The sequence below is a fragment of the Centruroides sculpturatus genome, unplaced genomic scaffold (genome assembly GCF_000671375.1).
Source record: "Centruroides sculpturatus isolate CEXI.00-Female unplaced genomic scaffold, Cexi_2.0 scaffold1086, whole genome shotgun sequence".
NCBI classification, from domain to species: domain Eukaryota; kingdom Metazoa; phylum Arthropoda; class Arachnida; order Scorpiones; family Buthidae; genus Centruroides; species Centruroides sculpturatus.
In genome coordinates, this window is record NW_019386177.1 from 7,171 (window position 1) to 23,130 (window position 15,960).

The 15,960-nt window shown below is 32.5% G+C and overlaps 1 protein-coding gene and 2 non-coding genes across 4 annotated transcripts; 2 read left to right on the forward strand and 1 right to left on the reverse strand.

Moving 5' to 3' along the window:
• Window positions 1-7,338: 7,338 nt before the first annotated feature.
• On the forward strand, window positions 7,339-9,757 carry LOC111613945. 2 transcript variants are annotated; one of them, XM_023355295.1, is made up of 2 exons: window positions 7,339-8,360; window positions 9,255-9,757. In XM_023355295.1, exons 1-2 carry the CDS (start codon window positions 7,394-7,396, stop codon window positions 9,551-9,553), a joined length of 1,266 nt encoding a protein of 421 aa, XP_023211063.1. In that variant the 5' UTR covers window positions 7,339-7,393; the 3' UTR covers window positions 9,554-9,757. The 2 variants fall into 2 exon arrangements, with proteins under 2 accessions (XP_023211063.1, XP_023211062.1); XM_023355294.1 differs by lacking the exon at window positions 9,255-9,757 and adding an exon at window positions 8,436-8,904.
• A 5,777-nt stretch (window positions 9,758-15,534) lies between these two features.
• Window positions 15,535-15,625, forward strand: Trnai-uau. The gene is given in 2 exon segments: window positions 15,535-15,572; window positions 15,590-15,625. It is a non-coding gene; the product is annotated as a tRNA-Ile (tRNA).
• A 262-nt stretch (window positions 15,626-15,887) lies between these two features.
• Window positions 15,888-15,960, reverse strand: Trnav-aac. Its single transcript has one exon. It is a non-coding gene; the product is annotated as a tRNA-Val (tRNA).

Below are 15,960 nucleotides of genomic sequence, written 5' to 3' on the forward strand. Positions count from 1 at the left end.
CAAAAATCTTTTGCTTGATGAATATCATTAGACTCTTAGTATAGACTTTACTGGAAACAAATCAAAGAAAACAATTAGCTATGACACATCAAAATACACCTATTTTTATAATTTGCAGATTTTTAAAGCTTATATTAACTACATTAATAAAGTATTTTCTTGGGATATTTTCAAGGAAATTTCATTTTGTATGTTTAAAAATATTCAAGTTCAGTGAAATTTAAAACAAATGCTTTTTTCTATTTAGCTATAATATCTGATCTGTGATCTAAGCTTCTCCAAAAACATTTATATTTAAATTAAATCTCTATTTCTAAATCCAAACTTATTTATAATGTTAATACTGTGCAAGTTTGTAAATTCCAAATTTATTTGAAAATTGTATTGAAGCAGCTCATAATATTGTGTATTCACTTTAATATTTATCTAACAAGTTTATATGTAATATATTTATTCTAATAAAGAGGACGCTATCTATAACTTTTTTCATCTTGTACTTTTTTTCAATATGTGCTACATATTAGAGAGCAACTATTATTTTTATTCTTAGAGGACAACTATTAACGGAATAAATCCTGCAATTTTTTCACTATTATTATATGAACAATACAACACTCAACACACTAACACTTTATTCAACAAAGGAGAGTGACTGCTGAATAGAATGTGTGCAGCTTTTCGATTTACAATAAGCTTTATCTTCCTCCAATAGCTGGCATGCTATTAAAGGATACTGTCTATAACTTTAAACCTTGCAGATGCACTGTTTATTAGAATACAACAGATTTTCTAAATACATTATTCAACTTGAAAACTGTATTAATAATAAGTTTTACTAAAATAAAATTGCTTTCTTTGAGTTTGAAAGCTTCTAATAGTCAAGTATGCAATAATCATTTACATAAAAGAATATGATTACTATAGTAATTAAACAATTTAAAAATATTCCTATTAACAAATTTTTATGATTTTGTGCACATTATCACTATCTTTTTAGATACGAAAAGAAACTTCATATACAACAGAGTCCCATACAATGCGGAAATATATTCCACATTACAGGAAATCACCTTATTGAGACATGCATTATCAGATAATTTTACATAAGTTTAAACCCAGACCTAGAAGTCGAAGAGGAAAACATATACTTCTAGATGACTAATTAGAATTTTGTACGAGTACTAGTTGCATTATACGAATTCATATTATAGGGGACATGTTATACAGGAGTTCACTATATACAGATTGTTACAACAATTTGTAAAGTTGCGACATAATCTGTCATAACTTTACAGATTTAATATATACGAATTATTCTTTGAATTCACGACTCTAAAACCAAAAAATAAAAGAAAAAAAATTAAATTTAAATCATACTCATTGGTCTATCAGTCCGCAAACACCCAACATAATGCAAATTAATTGAAAAAATACGAAAATTAAATCAAACATTCAAATAACAACACACACACACGTGCATGCGTCTTACAGGAAAACAAAAATGATCAAAATAGTTACCCGATAAAATTATAAACAAATAGAAAGCCGACAAATTCCGACCATTTCGATACTCACCGTAACGGGGGAGTCTACTCTCTGAACGTTACTTTCTTCTACCAGTATTTCTCTAGCCTTGGCGCACAACGCCTTGACTTCGCTCTCTTTAATTATTTCGCATCTTCGAAGCTGTTCTATCTGACGATCCAAATCGCTGCAATCTCCCATTTCTCGCCGGAATCTGAGTATTAAAAAGATAAAATATATAACATTCAAATTACTTATAAATAATCTCAGAGATTATCTACGGTACAAAAGTTTATCACAGTTTTGTAGCAAATGGAGAACACACAGATAAGTGAATCAGCTGTTAGTAATTTAAAGATAACAAGGGACAAGTCATAATCCACTTTTATACAATTAACCTGTTAAAAGTTCATTAAATGTATTTTATGTAAAGACAATGTATAGTTTTGAATATTCTGAAGCAAAATAATGATGTGAAGAGCTTATTAAGTTCATATTCTTTATAATTATTTGAGAAATTGAATAGAAATCTGACTTAACATGACCTGTGATGTCTTCTCCATTAAACAAGTCATGAATAAAACTTACTTTAAACTGTTTATTGGTTAAAAAATCCTTAAATTTGAAATGAATATGGTTAAATGAATCTATACTCGACTTACTTCTATCAAATAAATGATAAAATTATTCGATTTTTATTCAGAAATTTCGATTTTAAAACTAAAATCATCGGATTTCGAAACACAACAGCAGCAACAAACGAACTTTAAACGCTTAATCTCTANAAAACTATATTACATACAAATGTACGAACAAATAAAAACCCAGCGAAGCGGGTCCTTGCAGCTAGTTCAAAATAAAACAACTATTTTTGAGTCTTTTTAGGTGGAGGCGTAGAAAATGTTCTATTATTTCAGACGCATTTGGAGAGGATATCACATTTGATAGTAGCATTTACCCTTTGCCTTTTATTCCAGTACCTTCTACCTCTTTATGTATAAGATAAAAGGAACCAACGAAAAATTGATAGTTTTTTTTAACATCCCTTGTAACGTCTTTCGGCAAAAATGTTCAATGTAGCTAATAGAATCGAACAGTTTTGCAGGTACATCTACGTTGTCTGAAATTTGGTGTTGATACTATTAACTGTCTGAAAATTTCATGAAAATCCAATAATTAGGATCACTTTTGATAGAATAAATATTAAAATTCGAGTCGGGGAAGTTGAAACTAACATAAATCAATGTAGGAAAACGTGAAAAAATTCGAATTAAATTAAATTAAATTAAATTAAATTAACTAATTGAAATAGGAGATGTTAAAGCCTTACGCTATTCCATTGAGACCTACCGAGTGCTTCGTTTTCTTCGAGTTGTAGAAATATGTCGTAATGTGGGATTCTTGCTGATTGATTTTATTGTGAATAAGTTAGAAAATTTAGATCTATCCACAAAAGAAAAAACGCCCGTAGGTATAAGCGACTGCCTAGTGAGGATCTTGTCCTTCGACACCCGGCCGCCTCATAATAGGCTTGTTAAAAGAGACCCTTTTAGCGTCCACTTGATAGAAAGAGGTAGTAAATTACCTCAATGATCCTATTTTTTAAATCTGTTTTTGAACATTCTCGTTTCAATTTTTTTTTTCTTTAAATCAGGGGTGTCCAACCCGCGGCCCGCGGGCCGCATGCGGCCCAAGGCAAGTTCCAATGCGGCCCAATAAACGTGTAAACAAAACTGACAAATGTTTTAATTTTTTTATTATTTATTTATTTCAATGGCATAAACTAAAAAAGAAGTTTCACAAAGTCGTNATGAAAAGCCAGAGGATAGACACTGACACAAACTTTCAAAACTTGCCGATATGACTGAATATTTGAAATTACTTAGTAGTAGTAATACCAATAAATCTTCCATGCTTCTTGCGAGTGTTTCTCCGAAAATCAATAATGTTTTTCTTTGTTGATGTTTTCGGGTTGAGCTCAAGCGTCACTTTGAAGTAACTAGACTACGTGACAAATATTCGACACGTTTAATTATGACAGTAATAAAGCTTGTGCGCTTTGTTTAAAGCATATCCACTTTTTCTACGCGATCAAGAATGTCATTTTTCTAGTCAATCTTAGTATTCTGTTAGACGATCTCTTATTTTTCATTAACATTTCAGCAGATTGTACAAGAGACCCTTTAACATGTGACAGAAAACTAAATCCTTGGGTTACAGAAACAGAAAAATCAGTCTACGAGAAAATACGAATCGGTACGACAAACGACGTTGTTTAGGAACGCGCCAATCAACAAATATTACGAAGAGAAGAATACACGGATCAGGCGTAACCTCAGAGCCGGCAGCTCTAGAGCAGGAGTCTTACTTGTTAAATCTTCCACAGCCTTTGGAACCCTTCTAGTTTATAATATTATCCAACCAGCGTTAGAGGCTCTGAAGAATGTTGACTTTAGGAATTCTGCATTAGTGTATGGAAATTCAACTGTGCAGTAGTCGGACAAATCCATAAATAAAAATTATAAGGTGGTCAATTTTGAAAATCTTCATTTTCCAAATAATCAAAAGTTCGAGTGCAAGACTAACGTTACTCTGCGACGTATTTCACTTCAATCTTACAGTAAATCGCACTTTAACGGATATTGCAGAACCTCGGTTAATCGGGGGTTTTACTGTATTGTTTTCTTACGGATGAGAAATGACTGTGTTGAAGACTTAAACTATCTTCCTTTCATAATTTTTTCTTCATAATTTTCTCAAAGCTTGTTTTACTTGTAAAATCATCGGCGTGCTCAAATCGATGGCCATATGCCCGAGAAGTTAAGATGGTACTACTGCTCTGGAGAACCCTGAGCAGTACCTGAATCGAAACCAAGACGGGTCGAAAACCCCAGGAATTTTTCTGGATCGTCCGGTTATGTTGAGTCCCAGTCCTTCACTATCCGACCGCTACAAGAATGGGTTTGTTAGAAAGGCCTCTTAGTAAATTCATATTTTCTTTATCCTGTGGACACTTATTATTATTTTTACACTAAAATTAGTTAAGTATTCCTTAGTGAGAACGTTTCGCACAATCTTTTTATTTTTGAAAATTCACATTTTTAACTTTCCGTGGGTGGTAGATAAATAAGGCCTTTATATATCAGTACAATGAGTTTTTCAATCCTCGAATTCCACACACAAAGATCTAAAATTTATGCTCCAAAATGGGAATTATCCTGTTCCATAGTTCCACTTGCATCTCTAAATTTTAGTTTTATTTAAGTGGAAATCGCTTATAAATTATCAATAAAATCGTTTCAATTATGTGATCTATTTATTGATGAAATCTAAAAGAGACCAACCATCGTCAAAGGATTTTATAGATATTTTAAAAGAATTAAAAAACTTGAATTTATTTTGTCTTAGTNCCACACACAAAAATCTAAAATTTATGCTCCAAAATGGGAATTATCCTGTTCCATAGTTTGTAGCACTTGCATCTCTAAATTTTAGTTTTATTTAAGTGGAAATCGCTTATAAATTATCAATAAAATCGTTTCAATTATGTGATTTAACAATAACGAGAAACAACAAATAAATTTATCCGAATGCTTCGAACAATAATAAGAGCCTGTACACACTAGGCGTTTTTCAACGCGCGTTTTAAAGAACCAAGAGTTGTATGTAGGCGTACACACTCAAACGCGCGCTTTTGGCCAAGCCCGCGTTAAACGCGCGTTTATAGATTTTTGTTAAAACGCGCGTTTTGCGAGCGCTTTACGGGCGCTTTGAGATATATGTGCTGCCATGTTACCGTACATGCGATCGCGCGTTTTGCGGGCGTCAGCCGAGCGCTTTGAGATATATGTGCTGAAATGGAGAACGATCATTTCGATACTGATCTATTTATTGATGAAATCTAAAAGAGACCAACCATCGTCAAAGGATTTTATAGATATTTTAAAAGAATTAAAAAACTTGAATTTATTTTGTCTTAGTTTTGGATACAACATCGCAAACATTTCATGCGTCAGTCTATCTCGTAATATTGGGTGCACCCAAAATTCTCTTTGCCTCTGACGTCGTCTTTTATAGCGACGATAGAGGATCCACACACAAGCAATCACATCCATTTCCAAACCGAGCCAGTGCGCACGCTCCACTAAACGCCTAGTGTGTACACAGCCTAAGTTCAGAAAAATTAACACAGCAGTCGCAGAGAAATAAACTTAAGTTTATATTGTTTTATTCTTATATAACAAAGTATATTTAGAGGGCCACGATGAATTTAATGAGAGTCGTTGTCTTTTCGAGAAATTAGAAAAGAATCTCGAATAATGAAGACGAATTTGACTCAAAACTTATTCTGAAGAATTTGATGAATAGATACAAAGACAATTCAACGACGGACATCTTGAAAAACCACCAAATTACCGATCCTTATTCGAAACAAAAGAAAACCATCTTTCATCACTCTGGAACTAAACACAAACATTTCAAGAGAACTCACAGAAAAGGACCCGACAATAGAAAATTACTACATCTTTCAATAATTCTAGTGTTTCTTTGCTCGATATCGTCGGTAGTAATCTTCGTCATTTTTCTGTTTCATTTTTTTCCGTAAGAGATTCTTCCTACAAAGAGAATCCCGATTTAGAAGAACAATCGTCACATTTATTAAAATTCAACGAAGATGAGGATTTTCAATTGAGTGACGACGAAACAATATGCGATCACGAATCGGACAATGCAAATTCACAACTCGAAAATGGGTCTGTGAAGAATTTAACGAAGTATCTAAAAGTTGTCGACATTTGTCATCATCTCGTCAGAATCTTTGACAATGATTTGCAAGTTAATCAAGAACACGATTCTAATAGAAATAGAATCGCTATATATCCCAGTTCTTTAGCCGAATACATTGTAACAGAGTTAGAGAAGAAATTAAACGAAGTGAAGTTCGTTGAAACAACTGAAAAACAACATAAAAGATACTACGACCATTAATTTGGTAAACAATAAATATATGTAGAATTATGTGAAGGATGATCATATTTCGATACGAGAGAGAAATAACGATGATGCGCCTGCACTATACATCCGCATTCCATTCTCATTCGAAACCNGGTACTTTTTTTGGTTTGAGGTAAAAAATATCATTTGGCGCTTTGGCTACTTCTTGGGCTACATATTATTTATATATTAGTTGAATAAAAATGCACTTTAAAATGGTGTTTCGTCGCTTTTTATTAATTAGAGACCCAAATAAAACAAATATTTGTGTTTTTCAAATAAAGTTTCGTTTGTCTTTTTTATAGTAAATGAATTTGTCTATTGAAAGTAAAATTGAAAGTGTCTGTAGAAGTAATTTTTAAAATATCCTTTTTCGTGATAAAGATTTAATACTTATTATTATAATCTAGATGTGTTAATCCTTTAGTATACTCATATATTGGGCCACAAGTATATATTATATATACTTGTGGCCCAAAACTCCTTGACTTCTTCCAATGCGGCCCAAAGAAACTGAAAGGTTGGACACCCCTGCTTTAAATGATAGCTAAGTAAGGTTTTTGCAGTCCAAATGTTAGTTTTAACGAAGATGTAATGCACAAATTCGAATTTCATAATCCGAAATCTAAAGTTTATGCTACAAAATGAAAATTTTTCCTGTTCCACTAACTGTTCTTTAGTGCTTACATCCCAGAATTTTAATATATAAGCGAATACCATTCAAATAAAATTAACAATCAAATCATTTCAATTGTGTAATTTAAGGATAAATTAATTTATTGTTTCTCATTATTGTTATTCGAAGCATTATTCTTTACAATTAAGTTTTAGTTTTATGCTTATAGGCCTATAATAGTTTATTGATAGGTTCAGTATGAATTTAATGACAATTTTCATCTTTATGATGATTTTTTTCCTCGTTTCTTGTCGAGAGGTTATAAAAGAATCTCAATTTGACGAAGAAGACAATACATTTGACACAAACCCGATTCTGAAGAAGAATTTGATAAATAGATACAAAGACAATTCAAGGACGGACATCTTGAAAAATCACCAAATTACCGATCCTTATTCGAAACAAAAGAAAACCATCTTTCATCATTCGGGAACTAAACACAAAGATTTCAAGAGAACTCACAGAAAAGTACCCGACAATAGAAAATTACTACATCTTTCAATAATTCTAGTGTTTCTTTGCTCGATATTGTCGGTCGTAATCTTCGCCATTTTTCTGTATTTCATTTTTTTTCGTAAGAGAAATTCTTCCGACAAAAAGAATCCCGATTTAGAAGAACAATCGTCACATTTATTAAAATTCAACGAAGATGAGGATTTTCAATTGAGTGACGACGAAACAATATGCGATCACGAATCAGACAATGCAAATTCACAACTCGAAAATGGGTCTGTGAAGAATTTAACGAAGTATGTAAAAGTTGTCGACGTTGTCAAAGATTCCGACGAGATGATGACAAATGATTTGCAAGTTAATCAAGAACACGATTCTAATCAAAATCGAATGGCTATATATCCCAATTCTTTAACCGAATACATTGTAACAGAGTTAGAGAAGAAATTAAACGAAGTGGGAAGTTCGTTGAAACAACTGAAAAACAACATAAAAGATACTACGACCATTAATTTGGTAAACAATAAATATGATCATCCTTCACGTAATTCTACATCTATTTCGATACAAGACAGAAATAACGACGATGCGCCTGCACTAGACACCCGTATTCCATTCTCATTCGAAACCCACAGTTTTCTAACTGACGACGATTCCTCGAAGCAGGAGTTCGAGGAACAGATCCTAAAGTATGACAAGGAAGAATATGCCGGTAATGTCGAAATAACATCTTCCTCAGAACTTTGTAATATTCTCGATGAAGCCAAAAATGGCATTTCTTTTATAGAATCCCGAAATTTGGAACCACCATACCGTAATCCGTCCAGCCATGGCTCGAGAACGCACACAAATGACAAGCATTATCTAGATTTTCTGGGTTCTGATTCCGGAAGGATCCGTAATGCTAAACAGAATGGAAAATCGAGAAAGATATTTAAGAAATCGACATGTCAACGTTATGGGAATAATAAAGATAGTACTTATTGTAAAAGGTCCTCTGATTCGATAAAAAGTTTGACCAGCTGCAAGAACTGCAGAAAATCATCATCGCATGAATCACACGATTTAGCTGACGACGATGAAAATGAATCGTTAAAGAATATTTTAAGACATTATACAGAGAATTAATACAAAGAAACTTTGTGTAGATACGTTCGGAAGTTCGAAAATTTGTTTCAAAACTATTATGAAAACTTCACTTTGCATCTACAATATTTTTACATTTCTATTTCTTTAATAATAATAATAATAATAATAATAATAATAATTTATGATTTATTTTATCNGTTGAAACAACTGAAAAACAACATAAAAGATACTACGACCATTAATTTGGTAAACAATAAATATATGTAGAATTATGTGAAGGATGATCATATTTCGATACGAGAGAGAAATAACGATGATGCGCCTGCACTATACATCCGCATTCCATTCTCATTCGAAACCCACAGTTTTCTAACTGACGACGATTCCTAGAAGCAGGAGTTCCGGGAACAGGTCCTAAAGTATGACCAGGAAGAATATGCCGATGATGTCGAAATAACATCTTCCTCCGAACTTTATAATATTCTCGATGAAGCCATAAATAGCATTTCTTTTAGAGAATCCCGAAATTTGGAACCACCAAACCGTAATCCGTCCAGCCATGGCTCGAGAACGTACACAAATGACAAGCATTATCTAGATTTTCTGGGTTCAGATTCCGGAAGGATCCGTAATGCTAAACAGAATGGAAAATCGAGAAAGATATTTAAGAAATCGACATGTCAACGCTATGGGAATAATAAAGACAGTACTTATTGTAAAAGGTCCTCTGATTCGACAAAAAGTTTGATCAGCTGCAAGAATTGCAGGAATCATCATCGCACGAAGTGGCTGACGACGATGAAAATGAATCGTTAAAGAATATTTTAAGACATTATACAGAGAATTAATACAAAGAAACTTTACGTAGATACGTTCGGAAGTTCGAAAATTTGTTTAAAAACTATTATGAAAACGCCACTTTTACCTGACCAATGGCAAGGACTATATACTACAAGGATAGCCAGATCCCTATTCTACAATGTTAGCCAGGAATGCCAAGTTAGTGACGTCAGCACGAGACCTGACCTCTCTGTTTACATAGAGCAGGGTGTGCACGTGTTTAGTTTTCGCTTTTAATATTCGTCCAATTTTGTGATTAACGAAGTGATTTATTTTAATATTTCTGTAATTGTTTTATTTGACTAAGTTTTTTATAAGGTAAGATGATTTAAATATAAGTCATTAAATATTTAAAGCTATATTTTTATGTTAGGTGAAGAACAAAATGCNTTTATAAATTTTTGATTTTTAGGAAACATTCGGATCCACCCGACACATACCAAATTATCTGTTAATTCCTGAGCAGTAAGTACTATGTTTGTCCATATAAATATTTCTATAATAGTTTGGTACAAGGGATATAATTTCGACAGATATTTCCACTTTCTGGCATCCTTCTTACAATTGCAATACATTATTTTAATTCCAAATATCTCCAACGGTATGAGTATTGGTCGTAGTAAACATACAATGCACAAACTACGCTTCTTGTAACCAGAATACATGTTAGCTATCGTAGGACATAATGCAAATACGAAAAATTTAAGATCTAGATTCAGTTTCTATTGCAAAATATTTGGTTACGTAAAGCAAATGAAAGTTTTCTTAAAAAAGAGAATATTTTTGAATGCGGAATTCAAAGGTATGCCACCTCGTTGTAATACTATACAAGTCTATAGCATATTTTCAATTTTAAGTTTACAATTCGGTTTTTTTGTTGCTAGAAGTTCTACTAAGACAGACAGCAATGAATATATGGCGCTAAGAAACTGTAAAAGTAAACATGTTTATATTAAATGTTATCATTAATACCCAAAAAAATAAATTATATATGATACAAGAATGAATGTTTATATGTCATACGACTTTTACGAATATAAATAGATTTTTATAAATGCAATTATAACTGATACTTTTACAATTTTAATAAAGCCAAACAGAATAAATAGAAGTAACTTACTCGAATGAAGAAGTTCTTCTTCACATAAAAGAATCCTCCGATGTCTATTCCAAATGGAGTTTTACCATATCTTTTCATAAAATTCAGCATCTTTTTAAAGAAATAAAATTACTTTTTAATATATTAAATTTATAGACTACAGAAAACAACTTAAATTTATCTGTATTACCTTCATTTTAGTTTCTAATGGCAAATCAGCCGAACCCAATTTATAGATTTCAATAAACTTGCCGTACATCTTGAAAAATTAAAAATAATTTCAGAATATATGCATGAAAATTGGAACTGATCATATAATTCGTATGAATTCTCTTATAAAAGATACAATTAATACAAAATGATTTATTCTAAATATGAGTTAAATTCACATATTTCTAATAATTCAGAATGTTTCATTTTACTCATAAAACGTCCAGATCGAAGAACTTCTTTAAAACAATTGAAAAAGTCCGATGCTACTACCACAACGCTCCAGCACGTCTGGCTGAAAGGTTCTGCTTCATTCATCTTACAGTTCAGTTTTGTGCCAATTGACTACCATATTTTTCGAGCCCTGAAGAACCATATTGCCAATATGCAGTTCAACGACAATACCAAACACTCGAGACATTCTTCAAAGTCATTCTATTCTCACTGGATTGAAAGTGTGTAGCGAAGGTAGTCAGATGTGGTTGATATTTGATGGTGAATATTTACCAGACTGAACTATAATCGATGTTGAGTTGCCAATAAATAATTTTTTCAAATATCTAAATTTCACCTTTGCAATCCAATACTTAATCCATCATAGGATTAAGTAATACTAGTTACCGTGACTAACGAATTTCAAAGATTTTTACATTTTTTGACTCAGACAATTCAAAATTTGTTGTGATGTGTCTTAGTATTTTTAAGCATAAATCTTTATTTTGCATGGAAAGTTACAAAATCTATTGCTAAAGTTTTAAGAAGCGACGTCCTTTATACAATCGCTTTATTGAACGTCAAAATAAAAAAAATAAATCATTATTCTTATTATTAGAATGAAAAACCTTTTATCTTTGCGTCGTTTCACAATACATCAATTTACAATTTATTTATAAATGCCCGCTTAATGTATGAAATGATACAGTTAACTTACCAAAGATGTGAACCGAGATAATTGAAAAGATCCAAATGTAATTACGACAATGAAACTTGTCAAAATAATAGTAAATGCAAATCGCATCACGTCATCAAGTTCAAAGAAAAACACTGAGCAGATTAAGAAACTTGTCAGATACACGCCAGCACAATATACAGCAGGAGCGTATATTTCACAAACTAGGTTTATTTCTTGTATATAAGTCCATAAATCCCAATGGGTTTCAATGAGCGTCTCAATTTTATTTTTCAGTGAACATTCTTCTTTTTTCAATTCATCGACTGCATCAGACAAATACTTGAATCTTTTCGAGATAGTGAAGGACAAGGAACTTATAGCAAGCATACAAAAATTTAATTGTCCAATTATATAAATGCATAATATTGTAACATTCAGATTACAGAATGCGAGCTCAAATTCTGAATCAGTTGTTGCCTTTAATGTAGGATACAGGAAAATGTCAATTACAGTAACAACTGTAACTAATGGAAAAAATAACAATATAAGAATAATTATGAAATACTTTTGAATATCATTTGTCATTTCTTCCTCTCCTTCGTATCCACTGTTATTTCTTGAAAAATAAAGTCTCTTTCGTTTAAAGAAACTGAATTCAAGAGCTAGAAACATACCTAATGTAATTCCAATAAATTTTATAAATTTTTGATTTTTAGGAAACATTCGGATCCACCCGACACATACCAAATTATCTGTTAATTCCTGAGCAGTAAGTACTATGTTTGTCCATATAAATATTTCTATAATAGTTTGGTACAAGGGATATACTTTCGACAGATATTTCCACTTTCTGGCATCCTTCTTACAATTGCAATACATTATTTTAATTCCAAATATCTCCAACGGTATGAGTATTGGTCGTAGTAAACATACAATGCACAAACTACGCTTCTTGTAACCAGAATACATGTTAGCTATCGTAGGACATAATGCAAATACGAAAAATTTCAGATCTAGATTCAGTTTCTATTGCAAAATACTTGATTACATAAAGCAAATGCAGGTTTTCTTAAAAGAGAAAATATTTTTGAATAAGTTATTACTCGAACGATTGATTTTTATTTGCTTAACGTATTCGTAGCCTTCAATAGTAAAATAGGAAAATCTATAATACGAATATTTTCATCTTACTTCCTTCTTATTATCTAATATTTTGATCTAAATTTACTAATTACCCTCCATTTACAAGACATTGCAATGAATTGAAAATTCGTACAAAACTTTTTAATTTAAATAAGAAAATATTTTAGTATGTAAAATTTTATTTTATTTACTCTGTGAAACATGTATTTCATTTCATAATAAAATTCAATCATATTTTCTGGCTTTATGATGTATTATAATTGATGTATAACACTCTATTATGTATTGATTTAGTAATGTATAAATGTAAGCAAATATCTGCCAGTAGGATTACAGTAGATCCCCCTATAACACTGTAGATAATTCCATGTTGTACGAGTCACTTAGATTTTACAAATACGTGTGCCTAGCTGTGAAGGGCTCATGTATTTGTAAAATCTAAGTGATTCGTACAACATGGAATTCATATAACACGGAATTATCTACAGTGTTACAGGGTGTCTACTGTACAGTATTTTATTCGCTTTATTGTACAGTACTTACGAAATAATTGCGATATTCGAGTTATTTGTAGTATTGGAATTTATATTTTATCATCGTAATCGGCATTAGAGATCTGGAATACATTCCAATATTCGGGTATTGAAGATCTCTGGAACTTCCATTGAGGATAAGGTAATTTACCTTTTATAATTCTGTTATCATGCAGATTTGGGCAATGAAGCAGCGATCGTCTTTGTATGTCTTTAAATAAGTGGAAAGCAATATAAAACAAAAATCAATCTTTACGTAATGTCTTATTCATAAATACCTTCTCTGTTACGACAATTTGCATTTAGTTTATTTACGGAATATGTTGCAATAAGACTGTAAACCTAAAACTAAATCCAGATCTAAATTTTTACATATTTTAACTACATCATCCTTCAAGAGCTAAGAGTAAAACGTGTATCCAGGTTATAGTTTGTGCCTTGTACGTTTTCAACGACCAATCCTCTCATCATTAAAAGTAATCTGTCGAAAACTGGAAATATCTGTCCTTTGTACGAAAACAGCTGTAGATATTTTACAGTTAACGAAAATATTCTGTTCCTAGACCATGTTCGTTACCCGAATTGTTCGTTAACCGATTATCGATTTACCATAGATTTTCATGGAAATTTGATTAATTCGTTCTGGAGACCCCCAAAAATAAATAAAAATTATATACTTTCTTACTACGTATATATATAAAGATAAAAATACATATATACACAGTCTTGCATTTTTATCAGTAATGTTTTTTTTTCCGTTTGTGGGACGTTAAAAAATCTGTCTAATGTCGATTGCTTTTCTCTCTTCTTCAGGATTTTTCGAAGTAATTAATAACGTCGTCGTAGAGATTCCCAAGCTTATTAACCTCAACCTGGTTTGGATGCCATTTTAAGACCGTTGTTCAGACATCCTCTCACTTCTTCAAAATATCTTTAATAGCAGATATCAGCATTAATCCTCTTTTGTCTTCCTCTTTTTCAGAAGAAAACACATCTCGCTGAGTTTCTTGGTGTTCTTCATTTAAGAGTTCTTGGAGTTCTTCTGTCTTCAGATCAATTTCAGGTTCCATTATCAGATCTTCAATGTCATCTTTATTCATATCCAATTCCAGATCTCTAACGGTTGTCACAATTTCATCCATAATTTTAGGGACATCATCTCTATCTTTCTGAATGCAGAAGGGACACAACTTTCGCAAAGCAGGATTCAACTGTTCTTGAGTGACTTCTGACCATGCCTTTTGAATGAGCCGTATAGCTTCAATAATATCAAATTTTTCTTTCTAAAACGTTTTAATGTCATCGTTGAGAACTGGCATGCTTCAAAATAACAGTGCTCGAATGTAGAATTTCTTGAAACATTCAATAACCTCTTGATCCAACGAAGTGGTATTTGGAGGCAGAAACTGAACTGTCAGACAGGAAAAAGTCTTCCAGCAAATTATCTTCTAGGTGCATTCCAATAGCAATAGTGCTTTTAATGGCAATTCATTGGTCTGAAGGTAATCCTTGATGCTTGGAGCAAACTTTAAACAGTCCTTCTTTGAAAAGAGCCTGCGTGACTCATGCCTTTTTATTCAATCTCCACATCACTGACAGTCTTTCTTTAAAGGATCTCTCCCCTAAATTCTTCATTTGATTGGCTAATCAATTTGACATTTCTGTGCGACTTGGTCCGCAAGTCTTAATCCAACATTGAAACTTTCGCTCGTATCTCATGCGATGATATTTTATTTTTTATCGGCTAAGAATTTTTCTTTATGTCTTCATTATTTACAACGCGGCAATTTTGCTTTCGAAAGAATGCTTTTATTTCCAAATTTTGTCATGTCTACCAGAATCACAAAGGACCTACGGGGCTGCAATTTGAAAAAAATTATAGGCTTATAAATTCCCACTGTCGTCCGTCCGTCTTAATCTCGAGAACAAAGTTCGATAAAATCCGAGACCAGATATGAAAACCTTAGGCATAGAAGGCCCCAATTAATTACGAGTTGGCTTATTGTGAGCGTCGTTCGGGATCGTTTTACTTTGACAAACGAAAATGTTGGTAATTGTTCACCTGTATTTGAATGACCAGTCCCCAGTGGCGCAATTGGTTAGCGCACGGTACTTATAAGCAGTACTTGTGAGTTATGCCGGGGTTGTGAGTTCGAGCCTCACCTGGGGAAAGTCATAAATTTTTTTTTTTTTTAAATTGCCTTTCGTTATCGGCCGATTAGTTGGACTGGGCGCCCTGTTCGGCCTTCGTCATAGCCAGCAATCGAATTCGGAGTCCCGCTAATTCGAGCGTCGCACAAAGCACAGAGGTGTTTTGAGGAAAAGCGTTTCGGTGAATTTGTTAAAAAAATTAAAAGGCCATCTACGGAACGACGAGGGAAGTTTCACGCAAAATATCCGCGAAACTTTCTATTGATGTATAAGATTTTATCTTGTGCCTGCCAGGGATCGAACCTGGGACCTTCCGCGTGTTAGGCGGATGTGATAACCGCTACACCACAAGCAC